The following is a 14,590-nucleotide window of genomic DNA, read 5'->3' as shown; positions in this document are numbered from 1 at the left end:
CCCTTTTCTCCACACCCTCTTCAGCATTTTTTATTGTAGATTTTTAATGATGGCCATTCTGACTGGTGTGAGGTGATACTTCTCTGTAATTTTGCTTTTCTTTAATAATTAGTGTTGTTGAGCATCTTTTCACATACTTTCTGGCCACCTCTATGTCTTCTTTGGAGAAGTGTCAGTTTGTATCTTCTGCTTATTATTATTATTTTTTAGAGATATTGAGATGTATGAGCTGTTTGTAGTTTTTAGATATTAATCCCTGTTGGTTACATCATTTGCAAATATTTCCTCCTAGTCCATAGGTGGTCTTTTCATTTGTTTTGTGATTTCTTTGGCTGTGCAAAACTTTTAAGTTTAATTAGGTCTTATTTATTTATTTTTGCTTTTGCTTCCATTACTCTAGGAGACAGATCCAAAAAACTATTGCTGTGATTTTTGTCAAAGAGTGTTCTGCTTACTGTTTCCTCTAGGAGTTTTATAGCCTTACATTTAGATGTTTAATCTATTTTGAGTTTGTTTTTGTGTATGGTATTAAAAATGTTCTAATTTCATTCTTTTAAATGTATCTATCCAGTTTTCCCAGCACTACTATTGAAGAGACTCCATTGTATATTCTTGTATTCTCCACTGTATATACTTGCCTCCTTTTTTGTAGATTAATTGACCATAAGTACATGGCTTTATGTCTTCCCTGGTGGCTCAGATGGTAAAGCATCTGCCTGCAATGCGGGAGACCTGGGTTCGATCCCTGGGTTGGGAAGATCTCCTGGAGAAGGAAATGGCAACCACTCCAGTACTCTTGCCTGGAGAATCCCACAGACGGAGGAGCCTAGTAGTCTACGGTTCATGGGGTCGCAAAGAGTCGGACACAACTGAGTGACTTCACTTTCTTTCACATGACTTTATACCTGGGCTTTCTGTCCTGAAGAAAGGTTTTTTTTTTTTTTTTTTTTTTGCAGAGAGAACAAAGGCAGAAATTGTCAGACATGGCTTGTTAAAATGCCATTTCAAATTTGGCCCTAAATTACTATTTTTTGGGGAAAATTTCATTGATATATAACATATACAGCAAAGTGCATACATTATAAGTAAAAGCTTCATGAATTTTTCCAAGGCAAATATACAACATGAAAACAACATACAGATAAAGAAGCAGAATATTAGTAGCATCTCAGAAAGATCCAATTTGTATCCTCTCCAAATCACCACCACTCTCCAAAGTACCTGCTATCCTGCTTTCTACTTCTATGTGTAAGTTCCCAATCTATCTTTGTTAAACGAATAAGTTTACCATGTTTTTACTTTACCTTTTGTTGAAATGCTTTTGATTCTTTGGTGGTCTCTTGCTTATCCTTTTATAGTACTTCATTTGTGACTCTTGTTTTCATTCCTTTATCTTTCCACCATACATTATTCATAGCTCTTCTATGACATATAATAACACAGAGTGATAAATTTTTAAAGTAATTAGTGCATGCATACAAACTGGTAAACTCCTTGGGGTGGTTGGCTCATTAATCTTTGACTTCTTTCACATTTAGCATAGTGATTTGAGTAGTAAACTTTAAAAAAAGTTAAAAAAATTATTGTATGGTGTTTGAAAATTATAATGGGATATAATGGAATATAATGGCATAAGACAGAGGATTCAGCTTCATCATTTGAAAAAAACTTCCTAGGCAGGCCAGGAAATTCCACCCTCTATAAATTCCACCAGTAAATTCCACACTAGGGGCCTCAGAGTCATTGTAAAGAATCTGAGTTTCTATGTATGAATATTGGGCTTTGTTTATAGGCTATATAAATAATATATCTCATATATATGTATACTGTTTTTACTTGTGCATATTTTAAATGCATACATATGCAGCTATGGTTAGTAAAGTATAATATAAAGTTATGACTGAATTTATGTTAGTTTTTTGACATTATATAGTTTTCATCTAGATGACACTAAAGTTGATTAAAAACATTTTTTTTTCACATTTGGTATCCTCAACTATTTGTTTCCATGGGAAGAATTAAAAGATTTTTTTCTCATTTGAGGAGTGACATGATTATATATGTGGTTTAGGGCTTGAGGACAGTATGGAATACTTAATTTTTCTTTCAGAACATCTAGCAATGTGAGATTGAAATGTGTGATAGGCTTGTATTAAATATATTAGTAGTTCTGAGTTATTTAACATTGGATATGCTTGTGTTAAAAAGAGTTTCATGTTCCATCTTATTTTAAGTAGGCTATTTCTTTTAAAACTTATCTTTTAAAATGTTGAGTAGCCTTATTTTCATGCCCCTGAATCAGATCTTCAGAATTAGCTTTTTCTCTCCAAGTAAGTACAATAATCAATATCTGTTATAGATCTATGATTTCTGATTGGAAGCTCTTGGGACCAGATATGATTAGAAAGTTAGAAATTTAGATATGATTAGAAATTTAGAAATTTAGAAAAGCAATATAGCACATATGTGATATGTTATATAATACTCTTCTTTGGAGAAGACTCTTGAGAGTCCTTTGGACTGTAAGGAGTTCCAACCAGTCCATCCTAAAGGAAATCAGTCCTGAATGTTCATTGGAAGGACTGATGTTGAGACTGAAACTCCAATACTTTGGCCACCCGATGCGAAGAGCTGACTCATTTGAAAAGACCCTGATGCTGGGAAAGATTGAAGGCAGGAGGGAAAGGGGACGACAGAGTATGAGATGGTTGGATGGCATCACCGACTCAATGGACATGAGTTTGGGTAAAGTCCGTCAGTTGGTGATGGACAGGGGGGCCTGGCGTGCTGCAGTCCATGGGATCGCAAAGAATCAGACTCGACTGAGTGACTGAACTGAAGTGAACTGATATAATACTCCAGGTGGGGTCTGGAGCACCGCTGTGCAATTATGTACATGAATATTTCTCCAGTGAAACAAATGAATAACCATATTAGATTAGAAAAATAATTGACTAAGATTAACCTCACATCAGCTATGTGGACTTTTAAAGGCTATTGCCTTGTAAGTATATTTTGCCTTGTTATCTTTTCAGATTCGTTAACTTGACATATTTTCACTTTTTTAAAGGAATAATAGAAAATTCAGAAATAATTGCTGTTTTGAAATCACTGGGTATAAATATTTCTGAAACTCAAGCAAAAAAGATTATACAAAGGTCAGCCCTTACCCTTATTTTTAATAGTTTTAATTTTTGTTTAATATGTAACTGGTGGTTATAAGTATAGCTTCTTTCTTCTCTTCCTTCATTTCTTTCCTTTCTTTTTAGTTCTGATAACATCACCTTTTATTGACAATGTTTTAAGAAAGATCCCTAAGAAATTTGTTGAAATGCTATTGACTAATAAAACAAGAAGTATTCTTTTTAAAGTCCTCAGAAAAAGATTCTTCCTGCTTCTAGTTCAAAGACTGGTTTTAATTCTCTTAAGTAATTGATTAAAAATTTTTTAATTTTGTTGAAGTACAAAAAAGTACATAATTAATGGATCAAACTTGATGAATTTGTTGGTAAGTGTATACCCAGGAGGGCTTCCCAGGTGGCTCAGTGGTAAAGATTCTGCCTGCCAATGCAGGAGGCGTGGCTTTGATCCCTGGGTCGGGAATATCCCCTGGAGGAAGAAATGGCAACCCACTCCAGTATTCTTGCCTGGAGAATCCCATGGACAGAAGAGCCTGGTGGGCACAGTCCATGGGGTTACAAAGAGTCTGACATGACTGAAGCAATTTAACATGCACACACACATACACCTGGGAAACCATAACCATAATCTATGCCATAAGCATATCCATCACTTCTTAAAGTTTCTTCCCACCCTCTTATTATTGTTATGATAAGAACACTTTCTTATAGTTAAAACTTAAATTTACTTGGTTTTTAAATTTGGGTATAACTGATACATAATATTATATTAATTTCAGGTGCATAACATAATGATTCAACATATGTGTGTAATGTGAAATGATCACCACAATAGGTCTAGTTATTATCAGTCACTGTATATAGTTATAGACTTTTTTTATGATGAGAGCTTTTAAGATTTATCCTCTTAGCAACTTTAGAGTATACAAGATAGTATTATTAATTATAGTTACCATGCTGTATGTTATATCCTTGACGTTTTAATTTTTATGCCTTCGACCATCCCCTACCCATTTCCCCCACCTCCTAACCCCTTCCGCCTCTGGTAACCACCCATATGTTTTCTCTGTCTATAAGATCTTTTTCTTTCCTTTCTTTTTCTTTCTTTTGATTCCATGTATAAGTGAGATCATATAGTATTTGTCTTTGTCTGTCTGACTTATTTTACTTAGCATCATACCCTTAAAGTCCATCCATGTTGTTGCAAATGGTGAGATTTCCTTCTTTATGATAGAATTTACCAGGGTTACCATCTGGTACTGCACTTTTCTTTGTTGGTACATTTTTGTTTACTGATTCAGTCTGCTCAGTCATTCCTCTGTTCAGATTTTCCATTTCTTCATGATTCAGTCTTGCTAGCTTGTATATTTCTAGGAATTTATCCAGTTCTTTTAGATTTTACAATTAGTTGGCATATAATTGTTCATAGTAGTGTCTTATAACCCAATGTGTTCCTGTGGCATCAGTCTTAATGTCTCCTAATTCTTTTCTGGTTTTATTTATTTGAGTCTTTTCTCTCTGTTTTTAGTTAGTCCAGCTAAAAGTTTGCCAATTTGGTTTACCTTTTTAAACAAACAAGCTTTTAATTTTGGTGATCTTTTGTTCTATGGCTTTGGGTTTTGGTATTTATTTCTGCTCTGATCTTTATTATTTTTTTTCCCTTCTGCTAACTTTGGACTTAGTGTTTTCTTCTATTCTAATTTCTTGAGGGATCGATTAGATTGTTTATTTGAGATCTTTCTTTAAAAAATAATGTTGACATTTATTGCTATACGCTTCCCTCTTAGAACTGCTTTTGCAGCATGTTATAAGACTTGTTGTGTTTCTATTTTCACTTTTTGTAAGACTTTTTTATTCTCTTCTGATATCTTCCTGCACCCACTGGTTGTTCAGACGAGTGTTATTTAATAACTACATACTTGTGAATTTTCCAGTTTTCCTCTTGTTATTGATTTCTAGTTTCATACTATTGTCAGAAATGATACTTGGTATGATTTCAGTCTTAAAGTTGAGGCTTGACCTAAGACATGGTTGATCCTTGAGAATGTTCCATGTGTACTTGAGGTTATGTGTTCTGCTGCTGTATTTGTTTTTTAGGTTCATTTGGTCCAATGTGTAGTTCAAGTTAATTAATTCTTCACTGATTTTCTGTCTGGATGGTTCATCTGTTGTTGAAAGTGGGAGAGTGAAGTCTCATACTGTTGTTTCATTGCTGTCTGTTTCTACCTTCAGATCTGTTAGTATCTGCTTAATATATTTAGTTCAATATTTGGTTCATATAATATATATGAATATTATAATTATTATAGTCTGTTAATGAAGTGACCTCTTAATTATTATATAGCCTCATTGTTTGTCTCTTTTTCTAGTTTTTGAATTAAACTCTAGTTATTCCTACTTTGCTCTATTTTGGTTTCTATCTGCATGGATTATCTTTTCCCATCCCTTCTCCTTGAGACTATGTGTATCCCTAAAGCTGAAATGAGTCTCTTTTAGGCAGCAAGAAGTTAAGTGTTTGTTTTTAAAGTTTATTCAGCCACTCAGTGAATTTTGTTTGGATAATTTAATCATTGATAAGTAAGGACTTACTATTATCATTTTCTTAATTGTTTTTTAATGGCTTGTAGTTTCTTTGTGCCTTTATTCTTCTCTAGCCGTCTTCCTTTTTGATTCTGTGACTTTGTGTAGTAATTGCTTTGACTCCTTCCTTTGGTCTGTTATAGCTTTTTGCTTTGTGATTACCATGAAGCTTACATAAAACCTCTTATAAAGTATTTTAAGCTGAATACAAGTAAACTTTGCATACACAAATTCTACCCCTTTACTTATTTTCTTGGGCTCCAAAATCACTGCAGATGGTGACTGCAGCCATGAAATTAAGATGCTTGCTCCTTGGAAGAAAAGCTATGACAAAATTAGACAGCATTAAAAAGCAGAAATATTACTTTGCCATATAAAGGTCCATATAGTCAGAACTATGATTTTTCTAGTAGTCATGTATAGATGTGAGAGTTGGACCATAAAGAAAGCTGAGTACCAAAGAATTGATGCTTTCAAACTATGGTGTTGGAGAAGTCTCTTGAGGGTCCCTTGGATTGCAAGATCAAAGCACTCAATCCTAAAGGAAATCAGTACTGAATATTCATTGCAAGGACTGATGCTGAAACTGAAGCTCCAATACTTTGGCCACCTGATGTGAAGAACTGACTCATTTGCAAAGACCCTGATGCTGGGAAAGACTGAAGGCAGGAGGAGAAGGGGACAACAGAGGATGAGATGATTGAATGGCATCACCAGCTCAACGGACATGAGTTTGGGTAAGCTTCGGAAGTTGGTGATGGACAGGGAAGCGTAGCATGCTGCAGTCCATGGGGTTGCAAAGAGTCGGACACAACTGAGCAACTGAACTGAACTCCTTTACTGCCCCCAACATTTTAATTTTTGATATTAGTATGTTTTTTAATATTGTGTACCCATTAGGAAAGTATTATAGCTATAGTTATTTTTAATACTTTCGTCTTTTATCCTTTATGCTAGAGTTAAGTGATGTATACAATACCATTACACTACTAGAGTATTCTCAATCTGATGTACCTTCACCAGATAGTGTTATTCTTTCATATGTTTTCATGATAGGAATTAGTGTTCTTCCATTTCAACTTAAAGAATTCCACTTAGTATTTCTGGTGAGGCAAGTCTGGGGGTGATGAACTCTTTCAGGTTTCGTTTGCCTGGGAAACTGTATCTTCTTAATCCCACTCTCTCCTGAACTGTAAGATAACTGCTTAGGAGTCTGCTGATAGCCTCAGGGAAGTTAGTTACCTTGTATGAAGTGAATTTTGTTTCTCTTGCTGCTTTCAAAATTCTCTCTTCTCTGTGACAATTTTTGTCTCTGACTTTTGACAATTTTAGTATAATGTGTCTTGGAGAAGTCCTCATTAGGTATGGGGCCTTTTGAGTTTCATGTACTTAGATGTTCATGAAAAAGTAAAAGTGAAAGTCGCTCAGTTATGTCTGACTATTTGTGACCCCACGGACTATACAGTCCATGGAATTCTCCAGGCCAGAATACTGGAGTGGGTAGGTAGCCTTTTGTTTCTCCAGGGGATCTTCCCAACCCAGGTCTCCTGCATTGCAAGCAGATTCTTTACCAGCTGAGCCACAAGGGAAGTCCGAGAATACTGGAGTGGATAGCCTATCCCTTCTCCAGCAGATCTTCCTGACCCAGGAAATGAACTGGGGTCTCCTGCATTGCAGACAGATTCTTTACCTACTGAGCTATCAAGGAAGCCTCTTAAAATCTGGGGGAAATTTTCAGCCATTTTTTTTAAAAAGACGCTTTCTGCCCCTTTTGGAGAAGGCAGTGGCAACCCACTGCAGTACTCTTGCCTGGAAAATACCATGGACGGAGAATCCTGGTAGGCTGCAGTCCATGGGGTCGCTAAGAGTCGGGCACGACTGAGTGACTTCACTTTCACTTTTCACTTTCCTGCATTGGAGAAGGAAATGGCAACCCACTCCAGTGTTCTTGCCTGGAGAATCCCAGAGACCGAGGAGCCTAGTGGGCTGCTGTCTATGGGGTCGCACAGAGTCAAACATGACTGAAGCGACTTAGCAGCAGCAGCAGCAGCAGCAGCCCCTTTTCACACTCCTTCCTTCTCAGACACCCATAATGTGTATATTGTTTTTCTTGATGGGGTCCATAATTCATATAGATGTTTTTCATTTTTTCCTTTATTCTTCTCTGACAGGATAATTTCAAATGATCTGTGTTTGAGTTCACTGATTCTTTATCCTTCTTAAGCCTGTTGTTGATATTCCGTATTGCATTTTTCATTTCATTCATTGTATCTTCAGCTCCAGAGCTTCTCTTTGATTCTTTTTTTATGATTTCTGTCTCTCTGTTGAACTTCTCATCTTGTCCATGTGTTTCTTTTCCTGATTTCATTGAGTTATCTATCTGTGTTCTCTTATAACTTGCTTAACTTCCTTAAAACAATTATTTTGAATTTGTTGTCAATTTTTAGACCTCCATTTCTTTGAGATCAGTTACTGAAAAGTCAGAGATCTCTTCAAGAAAATTAGAGAAACTCAAGGGAACATTTCATGCAAAGATGGGCTCGATAAGGGACAGAAATGGTGTGGACCTAACAGATGCAGAAGATATTAAGAAGAGGTGGCAAGAATACACAGAAGAAATGTACAAAAAAGATCTTCATGACCCGGCTAATCACGATGGTGTGATCACTCACCTAGAGCCAACATTCTGGAATGTGAAGTCAACTGGGCCTTAGAAAGCATCACTACGAACAAAGCTAGTGGAAGTGATGGAATTCCAGTGGAGCTATTTCAAATCCTGAAAGATGATGCTGTGAAAGTGCTGCACTCAATATGCCAGCAAATTTGAAAAACTCAGCAGTGGCCGCAGGACTCGAAAAGGTCAGTTTTCATTCCAGTCCCAAAGAAAGGCAATGCCAAAGAATGCTCAAACTACCACACAATTGTACTCATCTAACACACTATTAAAGTAATGCTCAAAATTCTCCAAGCCAGGCTTCAGCAATACATGAACCATGAACTTCCAAATGTTCAAGCTGGTTTTAGAAAAGGCAGAGGAACCAGAGATCAAATTCCCAAAATCTGCTGGATCATGGAAAAAGCAAGAGAGTTCCAGAAAAACATCTATTTCTGCCTTATTGACTATGCCAAAGCCTTTGACTGTGTGGATCACAATAAACTGTGGACAATTCTGAAAGAGATGGGAATACCAGACCACCTGACCTGCCTCCTGAGAACCTATATGCAGGTCAGGAAGCAACTGGACGTGGAACAACAGACTGGTTCCAAATAGGAAAAGGAGTAAGTCAAGGCTGTATATTGTCACCCTGCTTATTTAACTTCTATGCAGAGTACATCATGAGAAACACTGGACTGGATGAAGCACAAGCTGGAATCAAGATTGCCAGGAGAAATATCAATAACCTCAGATATGCAGAGGACACCACCCTTAGGGCAGAAAGTGAAGAAGAACTAAAGAGCCTCTTGATGAAAGTGAAAGAGGAGAGTGGAAAAGTTGGCTTAAAGCTCAACATTCAGAAAACGAAGATCATGGCATCTGGTTGCATCACTTCACGGGAAATAGATGGATAAACAGTGGAAACAGTATCAAACTTTATTTTTCTGGGCTCTAAAAGCACCGCAGATAGTGATTGCAGCCATGAAATTAAAAGACGCTTCCTCCTTGGAAGAAAAGTTATGACCAATCTAGATAGCATATTAAAAAGTAGAGATATTACTTTGCCAACAAAGGTCTGTCTAGTCAAGGCTATGGTTTTTCCAGTGGTCATGTATGGACGTGAGAGTTGGACTGTTAAGAAAGCTGAGCACCAAAGAATTGATGCTTTTTAACTGTGGTGCTGGAGAAGACTCTTACGAATCCCTTGGACAAGGAGATCCAACCAGTCCATCCTAAAGGAGACCAGTCCTGGGTGTTCATTGGAAGGACTGATACTGAGGCTGAAACTCCAATACTTTGCCACCTCATGCGAAGAGTCGACTCATTGGAAATGACCCTGATGCTGGGAGGGTTTGAGGACAGGAGGAGAAGGTGACAACAGAAGATGAGATGGCTAGATGGCTTCATCAACTCAGTGGACATGGGTTTGGGTGGACTCTGAGAGTTGGTGATAGACAGGGAGGCCTGGTGTGCTGCTATTCATGGGGTCGCAAAGAGTCGGACACGACTGAGCGACTGAACTGAACTGAACTAAACTGAAAAGTATTGTGTTCTTTTGTGAGTGTCATGTTTTCTTGATTTTTCATGTTTCTTGTATCCTTGAATTAATATATGCACATTTGATGGAGTCTGAAGTCTGAACTTTCAGACTTTCCAGAGTGTTTTTGGTGGGGAAATACCTTCACTTGTGGGTAGGTACAAGGGTGCCAAGTGGGGGGTGTGTGGTGGTTCTGATTCTGTGAAAAGCCCAGTGATATAATTTCTGTGCAACTCTGTCAGCTGACATTGGCATCAGTGAATATTACCAGGATCCTCAATGGCCAAGGCTGTAGAGGTCTGTAATGTGATGAGGACTGTTGGAGTCTTTGACGCTCAAGTCGTCTGGGAACCTCTTGATCTCCTTGTCTCCAATGGAGCTGTCCTGGCTGAGGGGATCAGTCATGGTGCTGGATCCAGCAGAGGTACTGACGTGTGGGTACCTGTGGAACAGCCTTTGAGCCCGGGTCTGGAGCACAGATGCTCATGGATTGACTATAGTTCCAAGGTTCAACATGCTGGCTATTTTTCCTTGGCAGTGCCTTCAATATCTGAGGTGCAACCATGCATGGAGAAGCCGCAGAGCTGGGGATTGAAGTGCAGGCTCTTGTACAGTGACTGTGGCTCTGGGGTCCAAGGCACTAACTAGCCTGTAGTCACAGTGGCTCTGGTGATTGAGATGCAGGTGAGAACCAAGCAGCCACAGAGCAGGGGTCTGAACACATGTGTGCTAGAGCAGCCGTGCTGCTGGGGCCTGAAGTGTGGGTGCATGGGGGTGCAGCCAGGGCTCAGGGATTATGGCAGCGACAGGCCTGGTCCCAGAATGGTGCAATAGTGGCTCCCTCTGGTGAGGGTGCACAGCATCTTCCTCTCCAGTGCATCCACAGCAGCAACATCTGTTGTTTACTTTGGCGGCAAAAGCTGCCAGTGTTCTCTGTGGAGCAGGCTCTGGGGTCTGCACAGATGCCACTTCAGGTTCCTTCACTCTGAAAGCTGTGGGGAATCTATGGCCATTGTGGGGCCTGTTGAAGTCCTCAGGGGGCCCTCCATAGAGCAGGCCACTGGAGACCATGATGACACCTTACACGTGGTTGAGGTCAACCCTCACCCTTCTTTGTTTCTTGTCGTCTCCATACATATCAGCTAAGTGAGCCTCATCAGTGATTGTTTCTGTGTGACCATTCTCCACTTTTTTTTTTTTTACTCCACCATGTTGTTATAGTTTCTTAATTAGATTCTTGAACCCTTCCAGGGATCTTCTCATTTCTGGATAGCTGTCTAACTATAGTTTTCTTGTTGGGGGAGGAACGCTAGTACCTTCTACTCTGCTATCTTATTAATGTTGCTAACATCTCCTTTTGTTTAAGAAAAAAGAATGGCAAAGGCAAAACTCATTACAAAACTTAAAAGAGCATTTTATAACTATTAGAGATTTAATTCACCTAGAATATATAACAATTCCAAGTATGTATGGATCTAAAAACGTAGTCTTAAATTTATGAAGCAAGGTGAATCAATGATTGTAGTAAGAAAGTTTATTGTACATTTCTCAATAATAGTACCAGCACACAGGAAAATATCAGTAAAAATAGAAGATTTCAATAATACCACTGGGAAATCCCATGGATAGAGAAGCATGGTGGGCTACAGTCTATGGGGTCACAAGAGTTGGACATGACTTGGTGACTAAACCACCACCATCAACACCATCAATCTTTACCTAACAAGCGTAACTAGAATATTGCACTCAAAAGCTACAGGGTATGTATTATTTTAAGGACCCATAGAAAATTCACAAGAATTGACCACATGGTGGGTCATAAAGGAAATGTGAAAAACTAAATAGAATTTGGATCATGTAAAATATGTTCTCTAACCTTCATACAATTAAACAAGAAGTAAGGTTATTTACAATAAAACATTTTTTAAAGGATTGACAGGATAGCTTGATTGTAGGTTATTATAGAATTGAGTTAAAGGAAATGGTCAGGGGAAAAATACTACCAGAGAGAGTCAAAAGGTATAAGGTTAAACCTCAGTCCATTGTATTCATTTATTTATTCATTCAACATTGAGTACTTAGTGCTAAAGATGTAGAAGTGACTTAGAAATTGTCTTTCCTTTTGAAAGATCATAGGCAAGTATGAGAGAAACACATACAAGTAAATAATTAAAAAGAAATACAGAATAAATTCCATTAGAGGAATATTCTAAAAAATATCTGGATCAGCATACCCTGAAACTATTGACGTTATCAAAAACAATGAAAATCTGAGAAACTTTCATAGCCAAGAAATTCTTAAAGAGATATAATGACCAAATGGCTTGTGGTATCTCAAGTGGGACCCTAAAACAAAAAAAGGACATTAAAGGAACTAAAGCCTGAACTTTAGATAATAATAATAATATATCAACATTGGTTTATTAATTGTAACAAATACATCATAATAATATGAAATGTTACCATTAGGGGAAACTGGATGTGGGGATATGTGGGAACTCTCAGTACTATCGTAATAGATTGTACAATGAATCTCGATGAATACTCTCTAAGATTTTCTGAAAGTCTTAAACTATTCCAAAAAATAAACTTTTATTAAATATAGGAAAATTGATGAAGCCCAAAGTAGTGGCTTCTACAATAAATATGTAGGAAGTGTTTAATTAATTTTTGTAATGTTCCTAACTTTGTTATAAATATTTTTTGAATTTCAGCATTGATAGAGATGGAACAATGACAGTAGATTGGGATGAATGGAAGAACTACTTCTTGCTTCATCCTGCAAAAAATATCGATGAAATTGCTCATTTCTGGAAGCGTTCTACTGTAAGACTACTTTGTATTTTGCTCTATTTTAATTTTGCCATAAATGTCTTCTCTCTTATGATCACATAATCTCTTTAGACCTCACTGTCTAAAGTTAACAGTACTCTTAGCAAAAAAAGTGTGCAAACATAGCTATCACAATGACTTTGTTTGCTAAAACCTAGAACTTAATATAGATATCCATCTGCTGAAAAGGCCCACTTTGTGTTAAGAATAAATGACTCTTATATAGTTAATTGTCCTAGAAAAGTGGAAAAATAGTACACCCTTCTTTTTTTCACAGATACAGTGTACTCAATTAGGCCTTCTGTCATAGAGAATGTAAAGTTAAAGATTAAGATTCAAAATTTTAGAATCAGAAAGAATCAGCTACATAATCTGTCTGCCACTTTAATATAAGTATTTGGTTAAGAGTTGTGAGGAACAAATGAGATTTAGTAATAAGCTTTTTTCTTTTTTAGATCTCAGTACAGGGAGTTATGCGCTTAGTTGCGTCGTTGTGTCCAACTCTATGCAACCCCATGGGCTGTAGCCTGCCAGGCTCCCCTGACCCTGGGGATTCTCCAGGCAATAGTGGAGTGAGATGCCTTTTACTCCTCCAGGGGATCAAACCCAGGTCTCCTGCATTGCTGGAGGATTCTTTACCATCTGAGCCACCAGGGAAGCCCACAGGGAGTTAAGTCAGTCATTTTTCAGGGTATAATATTTGCACCCACCATTGTAACTTTATGCCTCCTCTTCACGTACACTTTGGGGAAGACTAAGAGCATAGCCTTTGATGTCTGATTGCCAAGGTTTAAACCCCACATCTGCCACCCACTAGCTATATAATCCCTCTGTGCCTCAATTTCCTTATTTATATATTGGGGATAATAATGGTTAGAGTTTTGAGAATTAAATTAGTACATTAGTATATTTAGAAAAGAGTTCAGCAGGTAATATATGTGTTTAAAATGTTATTTATTGTGATAGGCATGTTTTCCATTTGTATTCTTGAATCTATATTCTTAAAAATCATATAATGTTTCATGTGTGTTTTAACTTTACATAGATAGTATTGTGCTAAAGTTCACATCTTATTTCTTGTTTTATTTACCTGTTATGATTTTAAGACATTATTATTGTTATGTGTTCATCTAGTTTATTACTTCTAACTATGGCATAGTACACATTGAATACATTTTCCTTATCCATTCCCCTAGTAAGAGATTGTACTTATAAGTGATAATATACAGTATTTGCCTTTCTTTTTCTGACTTATTTCACAAAGCATCATGCCTTCCAGGTTCATCCATGTTGCTGCAAATGACATTATTTCATTCTTTTTTTATGGCTGAGTAATATTTTATTGTATTATATATACAATGCAATAATATATATATAATATATATATATTTCCCACATTTTCTTTATGTATTCCTGTCAATAGACATTTTAGTTGCTTCCATGTCTTGGCTGTTGTGAATAATGATGCAGTGAATATCTTTTCAAAGTATGATTTTTGTCCAGGTATATGGCCAGGAGTGGGGTTGCCAGATCATACGTAAGCTCTATTTTTAGTTTTTAAAGGAATCTCCTTAGTGGCTGTACCAATTTACATTCCAGCCAACAGTACAGAAGAGTTCCCTTTTCTCCACACCCTCTCCACCATTTATTGTTTGTAGATGTTTTAATGATGACCATTCTGACCAAGTGTGAGGTGATACCTCATTGTAGTTTTGATTTGCATTTCTATAATAATTAGTGATATTATCTTTTCATGTGCTTTTTGGCCATCTGTGTGTCTTCTTTATAGAAATGTCTATTTAGATCTTCTGTCAAATTTTTTTTTTTTGGGGGGGATATTGAGCT

At 37.1% G+C, this 14,590-nt stretch overlaps 1 protein-coding gene across 1 annotated transcript in view; it reads left to right on the top strand.

Annotated features, from left to right (window-relative positions):
* The window catches only part of LOC102191575 (calcium-binding mitochondrial carrier protein SCaMC-1-like), an 82,982-nt gene that overhangs the window by 23,379 nt on the left and 45,013 nt on the right, over positions 1-14,590 (top strand). Inside the window, exons 3-4 of the mRNA XM_018045839.1 lie at positions 3,071-3,158; positions 12,628-12,739. Coding sequence (XP_017901328.1) covers positions 3,071-3,158; positions 12,628-12,739 — 200 coding nt within the window. The remainder of the gene's footprint in view (positions 1-3,070; positions 3,159-12,627; positions 12,740-14,590) is intronic.

This window comes from Capra hircus, chromosome 3, assembly GCF_001704415.2.
Source record: "Capra hircus breed San Clemente chromosome 3, ASM170441v1, whole genome shotgun sequence".
NCBI classification, from domain to species: Eukaryota; Metazoa; Chordata; class Mammalia; order Artiodactyla; family Bovidae; genus Capra; species Capra hircus.
This window is presented reverse-complemented; position numbering and strand designations above follow the sequence as displayed.